The 14904-nt window shown below is 44.8% G+C and overlaps 1 protein-coding gene across 1 annotated transcript in view; it reads left to right on the top strand.

Annotated features, from left to right (window-relative positions):
* Positions 1-14904, top strand: part of LOC308345505 (kalirin-like) — a gene marked incomplete at its 3' end in the record, with an annotated part of 186222 nt that overhangs the window by 53039 nt on the left and 118279 nt on the right. Inside the window, exons 4-5 of the mRNA XM_080807708.1 lie at positions 7769-7977; positions 11243-11417. Of these exons, the coding sequence (XP_080663834.1) occupies positions 7769-7977; positions 11243-11417 (384 nt within the window). The remainder of the gene's footprint in view (positions 1-7768; positions 7978-11242; positions 11418-14904) is intronic.

Here is a 14904-nt window from a genome sequence, read left to right as displayed (position 1 = left end):
CTGAGATTCCCCAGGCAGATGGAGGGCTGGCGAGCTCCCTGAAGATGGCTCTGGTTCCTCTCTGAGGGACCCACAGCCACTCTCTGGTGAGTGTCTGTAAAGCAAGGGGATTAGCTTTAATCCAGGTTTTCCTGCCGGGCTGTCTGCTTGCTTGGGGCTCACCTGATTCTCAATAATGGTTTCAGAAAGCAAAGTCTTGTGTATTCTCTTCTAATTACGAGCCTGTGGGTGATGGAATGGAGCATGAACAGGAGTCGTGTTCCCCGTGAGTGCTGTGGGGGTGCTCGCTGCCCAGGGAGGTGATGGGTGAGGTTAGTTTAGCTGTATCTCCATGTTCTGTGCATGGACCGAGAAGGCTGGGATTCTAGTCCAGAGTCTGCTGCTATAGAACCATGTGAGCCAAAAACTAATGATATACTATATGGTGACTAACATAACATAATTTTAAAAACAACAACAACAACCATGTGAGCTTATGCAGATCACTATGCTCCTGGCCCTGGGTTGCCCCATCTATAAAATCTATAAAATTCAGGGGCCCCGAGACCCCTTATAGCTCTAGTGTTCAAGACTCCTTTCTTTTTCTTCTTTTCATCTTCTTTACTTGATCGTGATAATAACAATAATAAATAAGAGTAAGTCTGAAATAATACGGATGATTTCCCTGACCTAAGATGTGGTTCATTGTAAGCACTCAATGCATAATAGGTAGTATTTTTTTTTTTAATTGGGCACCTACTCCTTGCCAGACACATGGAATCGTCATGATCATCTTATGGTTTAGATTTTCCTAAACACAGTTTCAAACGGGGAAACTCAGGCTTGCAAAAGAGTCTGTCTATGTCGTGATGGAGCTTCTCACCCATGGAGACCTTATGTGTCTTCCCGAAGACTGCTCGTGCTTGCCTCTGCTGTTCCACACTCTCTCCCCCCATGTTCCTCTGCTATCTGCTCCCCTCCTCTGCTGTTCTTCCTTCTCCTTACCCTTCTTTTTCCTCTACATTTCAACCCTCGAAACAGGGCGTGGATGGGGAGGGTAGATCTTAGCTGAGAAATGCAAAGTGTTGCTAGGTTGTGGGTGTGGGAGGCAGAGGCTGATAAATACTGTCACAGATCCTTTCTGCCTAGTTATGGCTAATTTCTTCCTCTTTCCTTTTTTTTTTTTTTTTTTCTTAAGTAGGCTCCATGCCCAGTGTGGAGCCCATTGTGGGGCTTGAACTCACGACCCTGAGTTCAAGACCTGAGCTGAGATCAAGAGTCAGATACTTAACCAACTGAGGCACCGAGGCGTCCCCTCCTCCTTCCTTTTCTTTCTTCCTTTCTATCTGCATCAGTCGTTTCCTGAGTTTTTGCATTAATGCCACTGTGTAATAGAATGTTATTGTGGGATATGATTTCGAAGGAATTAGGTAGAGCCCCCTGTACAAGAGATTTCTGGGCAGGAACTGAACATCTGCCTTCATAAATGATTTAACCTAGGCTTCCCGTGACTCCCCAGGCTGAAGTTCATAATTTTACTTTTTCCCACTTCCTACATCAAAAGATTACTCTAATTAGGATCAGAGAGGAAACAGGAGGAAGATATGAGAAAGATGCCCTCCAAACCCATTTCTTCTACAGATTGAATAGTGTGTTTAATCCTTTTGGCCCTGCATCATGAATTCTTGGTGACCACGGGAGTCCAGAAAGTTAAAACCTTCTAACCATTTTATTGCAGTGTTCTTCATAATTTACAGTGTTCTTCATAATTTGAATAATCAAAAACTATCTAAATAGTCCATGTTGAGTGATCCGTTAAACTACTCACAGTACATCTAGCCAGCGAAATATTATACAGTCATTATAAATCACATTGTCAAAGATCATGAATAGCATGAGAAAGGGCTTGTAGTGTAATATATAGAACACTGTATATCCAGCATGATCACAATTTTGATACACACATAGAATAAAGACCAGAAAGCAGTATACAAAGAAGTTAAATGCATGGGTGACTTAATTTTCTTTTGCATTCTTTTGTTTTATAACTTTCCTTCAATGACATGTTTGATTGGAAATCCATAACAATCCCAATTATTGTTATTTTACAAAAATAAAATTTGTCATCCCCTTTGGAGAGAAGAGCTACACTATAAAGAGAGGCGACAAACATGTGTTGGGACCTTCTTATGTTCACAGAGCCTCAACTATTCGTATCTATTGTGCTGAACTTTCCAATAGCTTCTTTTTGCCTGGGGACAGGAGGGCAGCTGGCATTTTGCTGGTCTTGAGAGCTAGGGAGAAAGTAGGGAGAAGAATTTACCCAAGTCCTCATTTTCTTTGTCCAGGGAGAAGGCATTTGTAGCAAGTGTCATCTGCTCCACAGAGATTGTCCAGACAGAATTCTCTTTCCTTGTGCGTTTCCATGGAAATGCTGCAATTGCTGGGCTTTCAAAATATCCATTTTTACATATTTTTCTAGTAATAATATGAGAGTCAAATTAACTAAAGAATGTGGCCAAGATAATCAACCTCGACTCTTTATTACACAGCTTAATTAAATGCCCATTTCTATTTGTTTCTAAACTTGTGAAATCATTCTTCCTTGCTATTTTCTGCTCAAACAGGCATGCACACACTCACACACACACACACACACACACACACACATCCCACAAACACCTCAGACACTCATATGAACACATGTTCCTCTCCCCACCCACCACAGAACCAAAACGAAATCAGTCTTCCAAAGCAATGATGCTTGCAAGAACAAGACCATTTTGTCCTCCATCTCAATTGCCAACTGTCACGATGTTTGTTTAAGAAATAAAAGCTGGTCGTCGATGCAAAAGAAAAACGATCTCTTCAAAGTGAGGGGAGGGCGGTTCACCCTGTGGAGCTAGATCTGTGAGACATCTTAGGGCTGTGGATTGTCCCAGCACAGTGCTCCACAGCTGTGCAGGTGAACCGCCAATCAGCAGAGGAAAGTGGTACAGTAGACTACCTTCTTCTGTAACCACTCATCCGTAAGCCTCATTAGTTCTACAGACCTCCTAGTGTCTCCCTTCCTTGCCCTTCCCTCCCTGCCTTTATCCATTGCCTCTTTCTCTGCAGGCAGTATGGGCTCCTGAACTCCCCGGTTCACTCTTAGGACTAACTTTATGTAGTATGTTCAAAGGCTCCATCCACTTCACCTTTGCTAAGTTTCTAGAACTTCTCAAATTAGGTCCATTGTTTGGACACAGGTATTTGGGGCCACAACCACATGTGTTCTCTGAGAGGAAGAACACATAAAGCCACCTAAGTGCGTCTGTCCACATGGACCGAGTAATCATTGCCAACCAAAGAGCAGAGCCCTGAAGGAATGGGTCACACTACAGGTGTGTTTGACCAAGATGAGCATCTGGAAATGGCTGAAACATAAGAGTCATTCTGGAAGCAGTGGGTTGAAGGAAAAGATGCAGTGCTAATGTGTTGGACTCTCCTTACACAGAGGATAAAAAGGATCACCCTAGGGGAGGGAAATCAAATGGAAAACAACAGGATTACCTCACACACTCCGTGAGTTTACCTAGTTTTGGCAGTCATTGCTTGTGATAGCTTGAAGGGAGAGACCATTCTGACTGGGTTTCACTGGCTGCCTGATAACTAGTAAATTACTAATAGAAGTGGTGCTCTGATGTGGATTCTTTTCAAAGCAATCTAGGCACACTCTTCAGGGGTAAGTCAGACGGACACATACACAGAAGGAAACCCACAGGACATTCTGATGGGAAAATTGTAGCCTAGGAAATGGAATATTGGCCCTTACTCATAGTTTAGGGACACTAATGTTCCTTCCTGTCTACTTTATGTACGCCTCAAAGGTCCTTATTCAAAAAATCATATTATGAGCTTGCGATTTAAATGTGCTTCTCCTACAGTCACCTGTGTGGGTGTGACCTTGTGGGATTGCAAGTGGCTCACAACTCAAGCTTTCTAGATTGCTAATAGTGTCTTAACTTGATATCATAGTTATCCTCAAACTGTTGCTAAAGTTTCTGGACTTGGATGTCTCTATGTCCAAGCTGTGACTACTGTGTTTCAGTTTAGAAAGCCATTTCTTTGCTACCCCCTTCTTGACATCAGCCTTTGAAGAGAAACCATAGCAAATTAGAGCTGGGAGGGATTTTAGGGGCAAGCTGGAGAGCCCACACATACACATGCCTACACGTGCACACACTCACCAGTTTTAATATGAAGTAGTTGAAGTAAAGTTGTTTTCCCATGCTCAAGGAGTAGCCAACAAAGGCAGAATCAAGAATTATCACCAGTAAATATCAGTTTCACTCAAGAGCTCCTTTTCTTCTGTTTGTTTTTGTAATAGGACAGATAGAGAAAGATGTCACTAATGTTTTGTCTTTGGTGCTGTAGTCCCCTTCCCTAGCTCCAAGCCAAATTCTCTTTAATCACAAGCAATTTTGTTTGACATTTTATCCTCCTGAAGGTAGACCAGTGCTTCCTTTTCTTATCAGCCTGCTAACCACTGGGCTGAGCTGCACCAAGTACTGTCCTTCATCATTTATCTCTTAGCTGATTTTCCTTAGCAGCAAGTAGGTTTGATTCTGCCTTAGACAAGTTTGTTTATAATATAATAGAATATGTGACTAGAAATGTGAGAAATCAGTTTCAATTCACTAGTCAAAGACTGTTTGGGGGGAGGACACATTTTCCTAATGACAGTGACTTCAGAGATCAGAGTGTATTCTCAGATGTCCCTAGTCTTTCCCTAGTCCCTTTGTTTATAACAGTGATGTCTCATTTTTATCTGGCAATTTCTGTGGTCTGTTTCTTTACCCCTGCTGTTTAGCTGCATAACCATCAGGAGGAGGGAGAGCCATGAAGCATGGTGGATTTCCTCAGAAAAAAATGATGCTTTCTTCCCTAGACCTACACTAGAGGTGTTCAAGTTTTATTAAGAATAAGAGAATGGGGTGCCTGGGTAGCTCATTCAGTTAAGTGTCTGACTCTTGATCTCAGCTCAGATCTTGATCTCAGTGTCATGAGTTCAAGCCCCATACTGGGTTCCACTGGGAGCTGGGTGTGGAGAAAAAAAAAAGAAGAAGAAAAGACCTCTAAGCTATGAAGCCATTAAAATAGCTTAAGGTTGGTACTGAGAACAGAATTATCTTAAATCAAATAAAATTCTCAAGATCCCTATAAGCCTCTTTTCTGTCTCTTATTCCTGTAATAGCAAGTGCCAACCTTACCCTGATCAGTCTTCTGTCTCAATGGCTGTCCTCCCTCAACACATCAAGTTTCTTTTCAAGTCCTATTGTTTCCTCTTTCTTTCAAGTTTCTAATCAAGTCTTACATGACTTGTTTGGTATCTACAGTTTTTATCTCTCTCTTTACATCCTCTTTTCCTTTCCTTTTATTTCCTTTCCTTTCCTTTACCTTTTCTTTTCTTTTCCTTCTTTCTTTCTTTCCTTTAGAAATATCTAGACTTTCTAGTCTCTAGGCTTTCCTTAGACATCCCAGGACAAAGCAGCAAAAACAGCAAAGAGAGGCCCAGCTCAACCTAGCCTACTGAAATACCAAATCTGGTGTTGATCTTTTACTAATTCCAAAATGAAGGAGTACTTCAAACTTTCCTGCTGCCTTCTAGTGGGAACTGGAGGTGGCTTGCATCAAAAGTTTTTGCATCAAAAGTCTTTTAAATATAATACCTAGCACTTCCTCTATGCTAGGCACTGTTTCTAAATGGTATATATAGATACTGGTATCTATATAGATAGATATGGATATAACACACTTATTTGTGTATGTGTATATACAGACATATACACACATGGTATCAATTTATTAGTAATATTAATAACTCTGGAGGGTAAACACTATTATTATCACCACTCTACTGATAAGGAAAACTGGGGTGCAAAGAGGGTAGCTTATTTGCTCAAGGTTGTCTAACTGATACATGGTAGAACTTGGGGCTTGAAACTCTTAACCATTATGCTCTACTGCCTGTCTGTACAGTAATTTTTCAGAAAACCCATTATCTTTTACCCAGGGACTTCAGCACCTGTAGAAAATGCTTTTGCTCTCTAGGCCAATTGGCAACATGAAATAACATGAACCAACAGCGACCAATACCCTGAACTTCCTGGTTTCCTGGTTTCAAACCAATTTGAAATACATTCTTATATTTAGGAATATGTATCCCAGCTTCCATGGTCTGGAAAACTTGCCGTCTGTTTTTACAACAAAAAAAGTGTTTTGTTTTGTTTTGTTTTGTTTTTTGGTAAAGGAAATAAAATGAATTACAACTAGATTGTAAGCTGCTAAATGACAGGAACACTGAATAATAGTAATTTGTATCCCTTATAGCAATCATCACAATGCCAAGGGCTTATTAATAGTTTTATGTGTTCAGGGGCGCCTGGTGGCTCAGTCGTGAAGTGTCTGCCTTCGGCTCAGGTCATGATCCTGGGGTGCTGGGATCGAGTCCTATGTCAGGCTACGTGTTTTACACATGAAGTCATAGAGAGCCAAGGATGGAATGATTTATTCAAAGGCACCACGAGTTAAAAGATTAGGCCAAAATCTACATCTGATTCTGTCTCTTCATTTTCTCTCTGTACTATTTTTCGTTCTGTTTTGTTTTTTCCCTGGTAGAGCCCTGAGCTTATCTTTCTGGCTAGCCAGGTGAAGGTTCCTTATTTCTAAGCAAGCATCAGACTCATCTTTCCCTTCCTCATTTTGTGAGCATGCTAGGTAGGAGTATTAGAAATGGAGCCCTGTGGCAGGCCATGGAGACCTAATTTCAGTATGAAGAAGAGTTATCATTACATGAGTTTTCAGTAATTCAGTCCAGCTCCTCATCATTTCCAGTACTTATTCTGTTCACAACATTATACTTAGCTCTTTTAAAGTTGCCTGACCAGTAATATCACCCTGGCTGCATTTCAGTGCTTTGAATGTAATGGGGGAAATGTTTCATCCTTACCCTGAAATTAAGATAAGCTACATTTTTAGCATTCAACCTTCTAACCAACCTAGCACCCCTGAAAAGACAAAAATAATTTAGCATGACACATATTTTTAAAATTAATCTTCATTTGGTTCTCTTTTTTTTAAGATTTTTTTTATTTGAGAGAGAGAGAATGAGAGAGGGAGATCATGAGAGGGGACAGGTCAGAGGGAGAAGCAGACTCCCCACTGAGCAGGGAACCCGATGTGGGACTCGATCCCTGGACTTGATCCCTGGACTCCACAATCATGACCTGAGCTGAAGATAGTGGCTTAACCAACTGAGCCACCCCGGCGCCCCTTCTTCATTTGGTTCTTATTGAGCATCCCATTTCTTTTTGCATGTTTCCAAAGTCATGGTACACTTCTAGAAATCAACATCTAGCGGTCTGGAGTATACACAGCCCTCCTTTCTGAAAGATGAAATAATATATGTCCCTCAGCAGTCCCCTGTTCTTCCTAGTGTCTCCAAGATGAGTGATTGCCCTGCTCTACGATGGCAAGTTTCACTGACCCATAGGGACGTGAAACCTGGGGTGGTTCTCATCCTTAGGGAACAGAAACAGTGAACTTAACAGAGTGAATTTAATGGAGTGAACTTAACAGAGATGTGTAATTAATTTAAGCGTAGGTATGCCAGTGAGAAGGACAGTCTGACATCACACTGACTGGTGGAGGGTAGGTTGCATGTCCCATGTCTGACTTTCTGGCCCTGGCCCCAGTCCTGACCTCTACTGTCTGCCCTGCACGGGGTCTCTGCTCTCTCCCCCCACAGTTGTGGACATGGATGGAAGACCTTCAAAAGGAGATGCTGGAGGACGTTTGTGCGGACTCAGTGGATGCGGTCCAGGAACTGATCAAACAGTTCCAGCAGCAGCAGACCGCCACTCTAGATGCCACGCTCAACGTCATCAAGGAAGGCGAAGACCTTATCCAGCAGCTCAGGTCAGCGCCTCCCTCCCTAGGGGAGCCCAGCGAGGCCAGGTCAGCATGGGCAGTGCTCTCCAGTGGGAAATGCCCTCGACTAGATGTGAGATAAGTCATGTCCCGGTCTTGGCTCAGCCACAGCCAGCTTTGTGGTCTCTTGTGAGCTTCAGTCTCTCCATCTGTCAGATATAAAAATGCCTGTGCCATACCCAACTTGAATTGAGGATGAAATAGGAAATGAAGAAGCTCTGATGTTTCAGAGAATTATGTATTATTCATGATGTTATTCAGCAATCAATAAGTAACACAGACACAAAAATTAACCACATTCAATAGGAAATAAATAGCATCTTCATGAAGAATTATGGCGTAGTTGGTTATATGGGTAAATAGCCTTTATGGAGTACCATGTCATTTGGCTTCTGATCTTGGGCTGAACCCTGAATGCTAGTGCCCCAGGTGGCAAAAACGGTTGGCTTTGGCTCCATGGGGATCTAGAAAGTGTGTGTCCTTATCCCAGTCTGCTCTCCATTGCTCACATATGACCTTTCCACCATTCCTTGCTGCCCAGAAAATACAACTCCCTCTGTACCAACCTAAACAAACATAACCAAGAAGGAAAATCCTGTCAAAAACCTTACATTCATTTAGAATCACCCACAACATTGCCTCCTTTCTGTGGTCATCAATATCTAGTTTCCTGTCCCTGTCAAGGGCACAGACTCCTCAGATAAGGTGTCATAGGCTGTGAGCCAGCCCTCAGCACCACCTCTGGGCCCAGGTGCTGTATAAGTAGTACTTGATGGTGCTAACGATGTCTTCTGCCCCCAGGGACTTGCTCTGTCCTAGAATCACCCAGTGTTGGGACCTCTGCCAGCCCCAGACAGAAATAATCTCATCAGCAAGTCCAAGGCCAGCCCTGGGGCCTGAGGGAATTACTCGAATTGGAGAGGGTTTTTCCCCCACCCCACCCCCGTTACTGGTTGTCCAATTAAACAAACAATGAGAACTTACCTTGAGATAGCCCCAACACGTTTTTCTGTTGGAAATTAATCGTGTCTATTCCAAACATGCACGTGGGATGTTTCTGAGTCCTCCTGGTGCATACTAACAAGACAGCCTCTTTCCCTTCTTCCCCCAGTTCATCTTTACTAATATATAATATATGAGTTTTGTCTGCCTCTCTATGAAACCAGTCTACTGTTACTGGCTTCTGAAAAAAATTCCAAATAGCAGGCTGTCACTTAAGCTCTCTGGCCCTCAGCTGCTTCATCTATGTAATTAAGGGGGTCGCTGTAGGAGCTCTGTCAGCTCTAGAATTTTGTGATGGTTTTGTGTTTCCTCTCCAAATGCTCTTCGTAAGCTTAGTGGGTTTCGTTCTGTGTGGGCTGGGTCCGTGGGGGTGACCCCTGCTCTCACCTGCCAACCTTACATGATGCCTAAGGGCCAAGGGCTACTCTGTGATGGCGAAGGCCTGTTCTACAGCTTAGACACCATGGATTTCCGAGAAGACCCTAGCTAGCTGTGTGACCAAGAATCACTGGGGACCGTGTGTGCCCCCACTAGCCTGACTCTAGCCCTGGTACCCGTCCTTGATTTCAAGACCTATCAAAGAGGAAAAGACGTGAACCATGCCTGGTGGAGAGGGGCAGATGCCTCCTGCCCAGCAGAGCACACATCTTCTCTTGGTCTCTGTGACTTTGCTGGCACTCATCATCGAAGCATCTCAGGCGGTTTGGCATCATCTCTGGGCCTCCTAGTGAGTGTGACGCTGACATTGGTGCTGTGCAAAATGGTCAGAAATTATTCTCTTCCTTCTGGAAGCTGTGTGATAGAAAACAGCCTGAGAGGAGCAGTCAGAAAGAACAAGCATATCCTTCCAACAGCAAAGTCCTCAACAAATGCATAAAGCAGAGCATCAAGTACCTGCCTTATGTTCCGTTCCTGGTTGGGCTGTCTGTGCAGTGGTGGGTTTGGTGCCCAGAGAGGCCGGTGTTGGGAGCTCTCAGAATGGCAGAAGGAAGGGTTCCTGACCATGGGCCTTACACCCCTTCAGAAACAATATGAACTCAGACACAGCTGCTTCTGAGACAGACACAGGCTGACAGCGTGCTGATGATTTTGCCCTTTTCTTCTGACTTCTTACGGTGTATAAGGAACCAGGAAGCCACAAGATAATGAACGTGCCCCTTTATTGCAAGCTTTAGGGCCCCCTACATTCTGAACGTCTCGACACCTGTAACTGACCTATTATAATGATCTCTTTGGAGGTCTCACCACCCCCTCACTCCTCTGAGCAGCTCAGTATGTTTTCTTTTGGTTCCCCTTTATGACCTCTCACCTCCCCAGCCACTTTAGCATAGACTATTCTGCTCAGAGAGCACAGGCCTCCCACCTGCTTGGCGGGGTTCCTCCTTTTCACGCCCAAATCAGAACACATCCTCTTGGCAGCCTTGCTGTTGCCCCAGCCTATCGTGCCCCTACCCTCTACTCTCCACAGCTTGACCTGGGCCCCCATCAGCACGTGGCACTTCTCACGTGTCCTTTCAGGATTCACAGCCACTCACGCAGCATGTTCTGGTCACCGAGCACATTCACAGGCACGGTCTCACTTGACAGCAAAGCATGAAGTGAGCAGGGTGGGGCATTACTAAGTGCACTTGTCAGGAGGCTGCTGGGACTCCAGGAGGTGATGTCCCCAGGCCACAGGCCCCTGTGTGTCAGAATGGGGGCTCAATCTGTGCTTGTGGCCTCCGGAGCCCATGCTTTCCTCACAGCAGCCTGGAGCCTGTGCGGTAGCACAGGCTTCACACGGTACTGTGAAATGGAGGAGGAATTTTGGTAGCTGTGATCTCATTTTATTTAAACCAGGAAGTGATTTTTTTATGTGCCTTTAGTTTGTCTACTCTTACGCGTTGTGACCATTGTGTCTACTGTCATGCCTGTGCACGTGTGCATGTTAAACCTGTGCGTCGTAGACTGCATGTATGTGTGGCACCGGTCCGTTTCCCTAACGCATTCTGCCTCTGAGAGCTCTTCGCCTCCGTTCCTTTGTCTGATCCCCTTCTCCGCCGGGAGGACGAGGAGAGCGGGTAGTTTCAGCGCTGCATTGCAGGGAACCTCAGAGAGGATACGCTAGTCATCAGTTCGCCTGCTCCAGAGATAGTCCCAGGGTCGCAGGTTGCAGTCTCTCACAGGTCTCAGTGTGAGAAATGTCCTGAGTGACCCAGCCCATTCACACCCCCCTTGCTCGGAGGAGGAAGGCCCCCTGCCCCCATATCCCTTTAACATGGCCAGGCCTTTCCCCCCTCCTGTGCCGCAGGGACTCGGCTGTGTCCAACAACAAGACGCCCCACGGCAGCTCCATCAGCCACGTCGAGTCAGTCCTGCAGCAGCTGGACGACGCCCAGGTGCAGATGGAGGAGCTGTTCCATGAGCGCAGGATCAAGCTGGACATCTTCCTGCAGCTGCGCATCTTCGAGCAGTATACCATCGAGGTAGAGGCGGGGCGGGGCATGGGGACAGAGAGGGCGGGGAGTCAGGGAGAGTCCTGGGGCGCCACCTAGGGGCCTGCTTCCTGTTCAGGGGCATGGTCTGCGGCTGGCAAGGGGGCATCCGGCAGGACCCTATGGGAATTCTAGGGGATGGTGCCTTGAGGATCCATTTGCAGAGTCAGCATATTCCCAATCCACGTTCTACCTGGTTCCGTTCCTCTGTCCTCACCTGCTCTGCCAGGCAGAGAGCCTCTCTGTTTCACTTTCTGTCTGGGAATGACTTCATCGAGAAGGTTTTTGTTGGGGTTATTTGGACACTTGGTACGTTGGTTCCTAAAAGACCATGGTGTTGGCTATTTGAGTTAGCCGTTGGGTCCTTTAGCTTCAGGAGCAGGTAGGTATTAAAATTCGGAGGCCTCCTCAGCTGATGACTAGAGGTCAGGAGCTAGATGAAATCACAGAGCAGTCAGGATGTCAGGAGCCACAGGGAGGAAGACCTTTTCTTTAATTTGCTTTGCGCTCACCAAAAAAGTAAGTCTGTGCTAAGGCCATCTTGGTTCATCTCATGGACTCCTCAGTTCCTTCCGCAAAGGTCAGAATTGGATGTTCTGATATATTTATATCCCCTTTGTGATGCCTATTAATAATGTCTGTTCCACATAATATCCACCTATTATTATTTTCTACTTTGAAACACTAACTAAAGCCAGGCCAGTAGGGTTCCTGGGTTGTGAAGAGTGTCCAACACCCAAGGCACTTTGTCCTTTTCAGGGATGGGAAAGGGTTAAATTAAAGAGGAACTATCTTTGCTCCCTGCTGGTGTGGTATGAGGGAAAGCTGCTCTCCACCCATCATTTTAAAAAAAAATTTTGTTTTGCATTCCGATGGGCTCCTAACAGTTTGGGCTTCTGAGTGTCTGGGAATGATCTTCCTAACAATATCTGTGGAAACTTCATGAAGCTGGTTTGGAAGGAAAGGACTTTTTTTTTTTTTCCCTAATGTTGCAGTTCCCATATCCCAATCCCAGTCCCAGGCAGGACCAGAGAACTGTCCTGGCAAAAGATGCTCTTTTCTTCAATTCTGTGACCAACAGGGTTTATATTGACAATCAGAAATATAAGAGGAAAGCAGTCCTAAACTAATCCTTCCTATCCGTTACTGTCTTAATGATCTGTCTCTTCTTGTAACCACACCTCTACCTTCCCTTCCCTGGAAGCCACTGCAATTTCTTGCTTAAGACTACCTGTTCAAAAAAGGGGCGGTCTGGATAGTTTGTGGCACAAAGGAAAAGAAGAAAAGATAAGTCTTTAAATCTATATCTTGATTATCCTTCTAGCTTATTCTATAACTTTAGGTGAATTTATATGTACTTTTTACTTAATTTACTTTGAATCTACATTCAAAAGGATGTCAGGGGGCAAGTACTATTAAAACGTAAGTTGTGGAGCACCTGGCCACCTCTGCTGGAGGTGTGTGTAACTCTTGCTTGATCTCAGGCTCACGAGTTCAGGCCCTACACTGAGTGTGGAGATCACTTAAAGTTTAAGAAAAATAAATGTATACTTACAAATATATGTTGAAAGAACGACAAAAATAGTGGAAAATTAGAGATTTTGGCAGGCAGCAGAGAGAATGTGGTGAATTTCATAGAGCTGGGGTGACCAGGGTAACAAAGACAGGAAAGAGGGGGTATGATGTGATAATCTCTGGTACTCGGGAGTGAGGCCCCCCAAAATAAACAGAGTTCCCTTTGATTGCGGGGCTCAGCCCCAGGCGCTCCCACCATCCCTTCCCAGCTCCGGTGTGCCTGCCGAAGGTGAATGTATCCCTTGGGAAATCATGAGAGCAGGTGTGGTGATTCTGCTCTCGCAGTCTCTGTTTACTCCTGTCATTCCCCGTCCGCATCAAAAACTGCTTAAGTGGAAGGAAACCATCTGAGGGTTTGGATGTTTGGGTTTTATTTTGTTAGATGACATGGTTTTGAGGTCACAGTTGCTGGCTTAGTTGGAGAATGGGGCTGATAGCTTCACTTTGTCATGAACTGCACCCTGACATTAGCCGGAGGGGGTGGCGGGCATCACTAGGGTGTGGCTGCCTATAACAGTTCTGGGAAAATCCACTCTCACTCCTGAAAAACAATCCAGAGGATACACCAAAATTATCCATTAAAACCAAAAAGCAAACTGCAAATCCAATACTTTAAAATTGGCTCCTATTTAACTGTTGCACCAGAGGAGCTTGCTGTTTCAGTTACAGGGTTTGAATTCTTTAGCCTTGGCGTTGTATACAAATGCTCTCCCACTCCCGCAGCCCCCATACCACGCAACAACATGAATAGTTGATATGTAGTAGAGAGCAAAAGTGGGGACATCGTATGAGGGTCTCCTAAAATGAGGGAGATAAAAACAGTGACTTGGTTTAGCACCCTCTGGTTTAGGCAAGGACATGCAGGTTTTAGAAGGGGTCTTGTGCCCCATCTGGGCTGTGGCCCAGAGCTTGGGAAGTGCTGCATTTCATCCCAGATCAAAATGGAAATCCTGCCAACCCTATGAAAATGTTCTGCTTCAACTCAGATTGTCAGAAGTTATTTTTGAGGGTGATGAGATTATTTCAAATACCAGCCAGTGTTTCACTGTGGGGAGATGACGAGCAAATATCTAGAGAAGAGCCAGAGTGGGAAACCAAGGGCGGCTTCAGCAGTGAGGGGCATGTCGGAGCTGACATTAGCCAGGACAGGGGCTGTCTCTGCAGAACCTTCAGCTATGGGGTCCTTCTCCGGAGGAAGGCATTTGATGGACATACTCGGAATTCCTGGGGATTACTGAAAACCAGAGCAGGCCTGCATGCCTGACATCTGGGAATCTGAGCATGACGCCTTAACCATGTCACTGATGGCTGAGATGGGCTAATTAATTTAACAATTAAGATAGTACGGGAGTTGCTGTGCCAGACTCCTTTTCCTCAATAAGGTGTGTGTGGCGCCCACAGGATAACCTGGGCTGAGGTCATAGGGCACCCCCACCAAGAATGAAGCTTACCCAGATGTAGTGGGCAACTGCTCTAAAGCCAGGACTGCAGCTGATTCCTGACAGACCGTCTTAACCTCCATGGAGACTAGATACAGTGACCCATGGGAGAACACAATGTTCTGTAAAGTGTTTCCTATACATTCAGCTTCCCCCCATGAAAGACGTTTTATATGAAATGGTTGTGATGGCAGAGACATTTCACCAAACATGAATAATTACGTTGTGGTGTTAGGAATATGGGTGATATTTCCTTGCTGTTGAAGCTCCCATGCATTTCAAAGTTTTCTACAATTGACCAGAATGATCAAAAAGAAGTTTTTCAAAAAAAAAGTTTTTAGAAGCAAGAACAGGCCAGGAGTCTCCAAACTCCTTTGATCGTGCACTCTCTTAAGAAATTTTTTTGAACTTGCAACTCCCTATCTTTGCATATATTAGTTTATAAATGGTACACATGTTCTATC

The sequence above is a fragment of the Martes martes genome (genome assembly GCF_963455335.1).
Source record: "Martes martes genome assembly, chromosome: 1".
Classification (NCBI taxonomy): Eukaryota; Metazoa; Chordata; class Mammalia; order Carnivora; family Mustelidae; genus Martes; species Martes martes.
The sequence above is the reverse complement of the archived record's forward strand: the minus strand, read 5'-3'. Positions and strand labels throughout refer to the sequence as shown.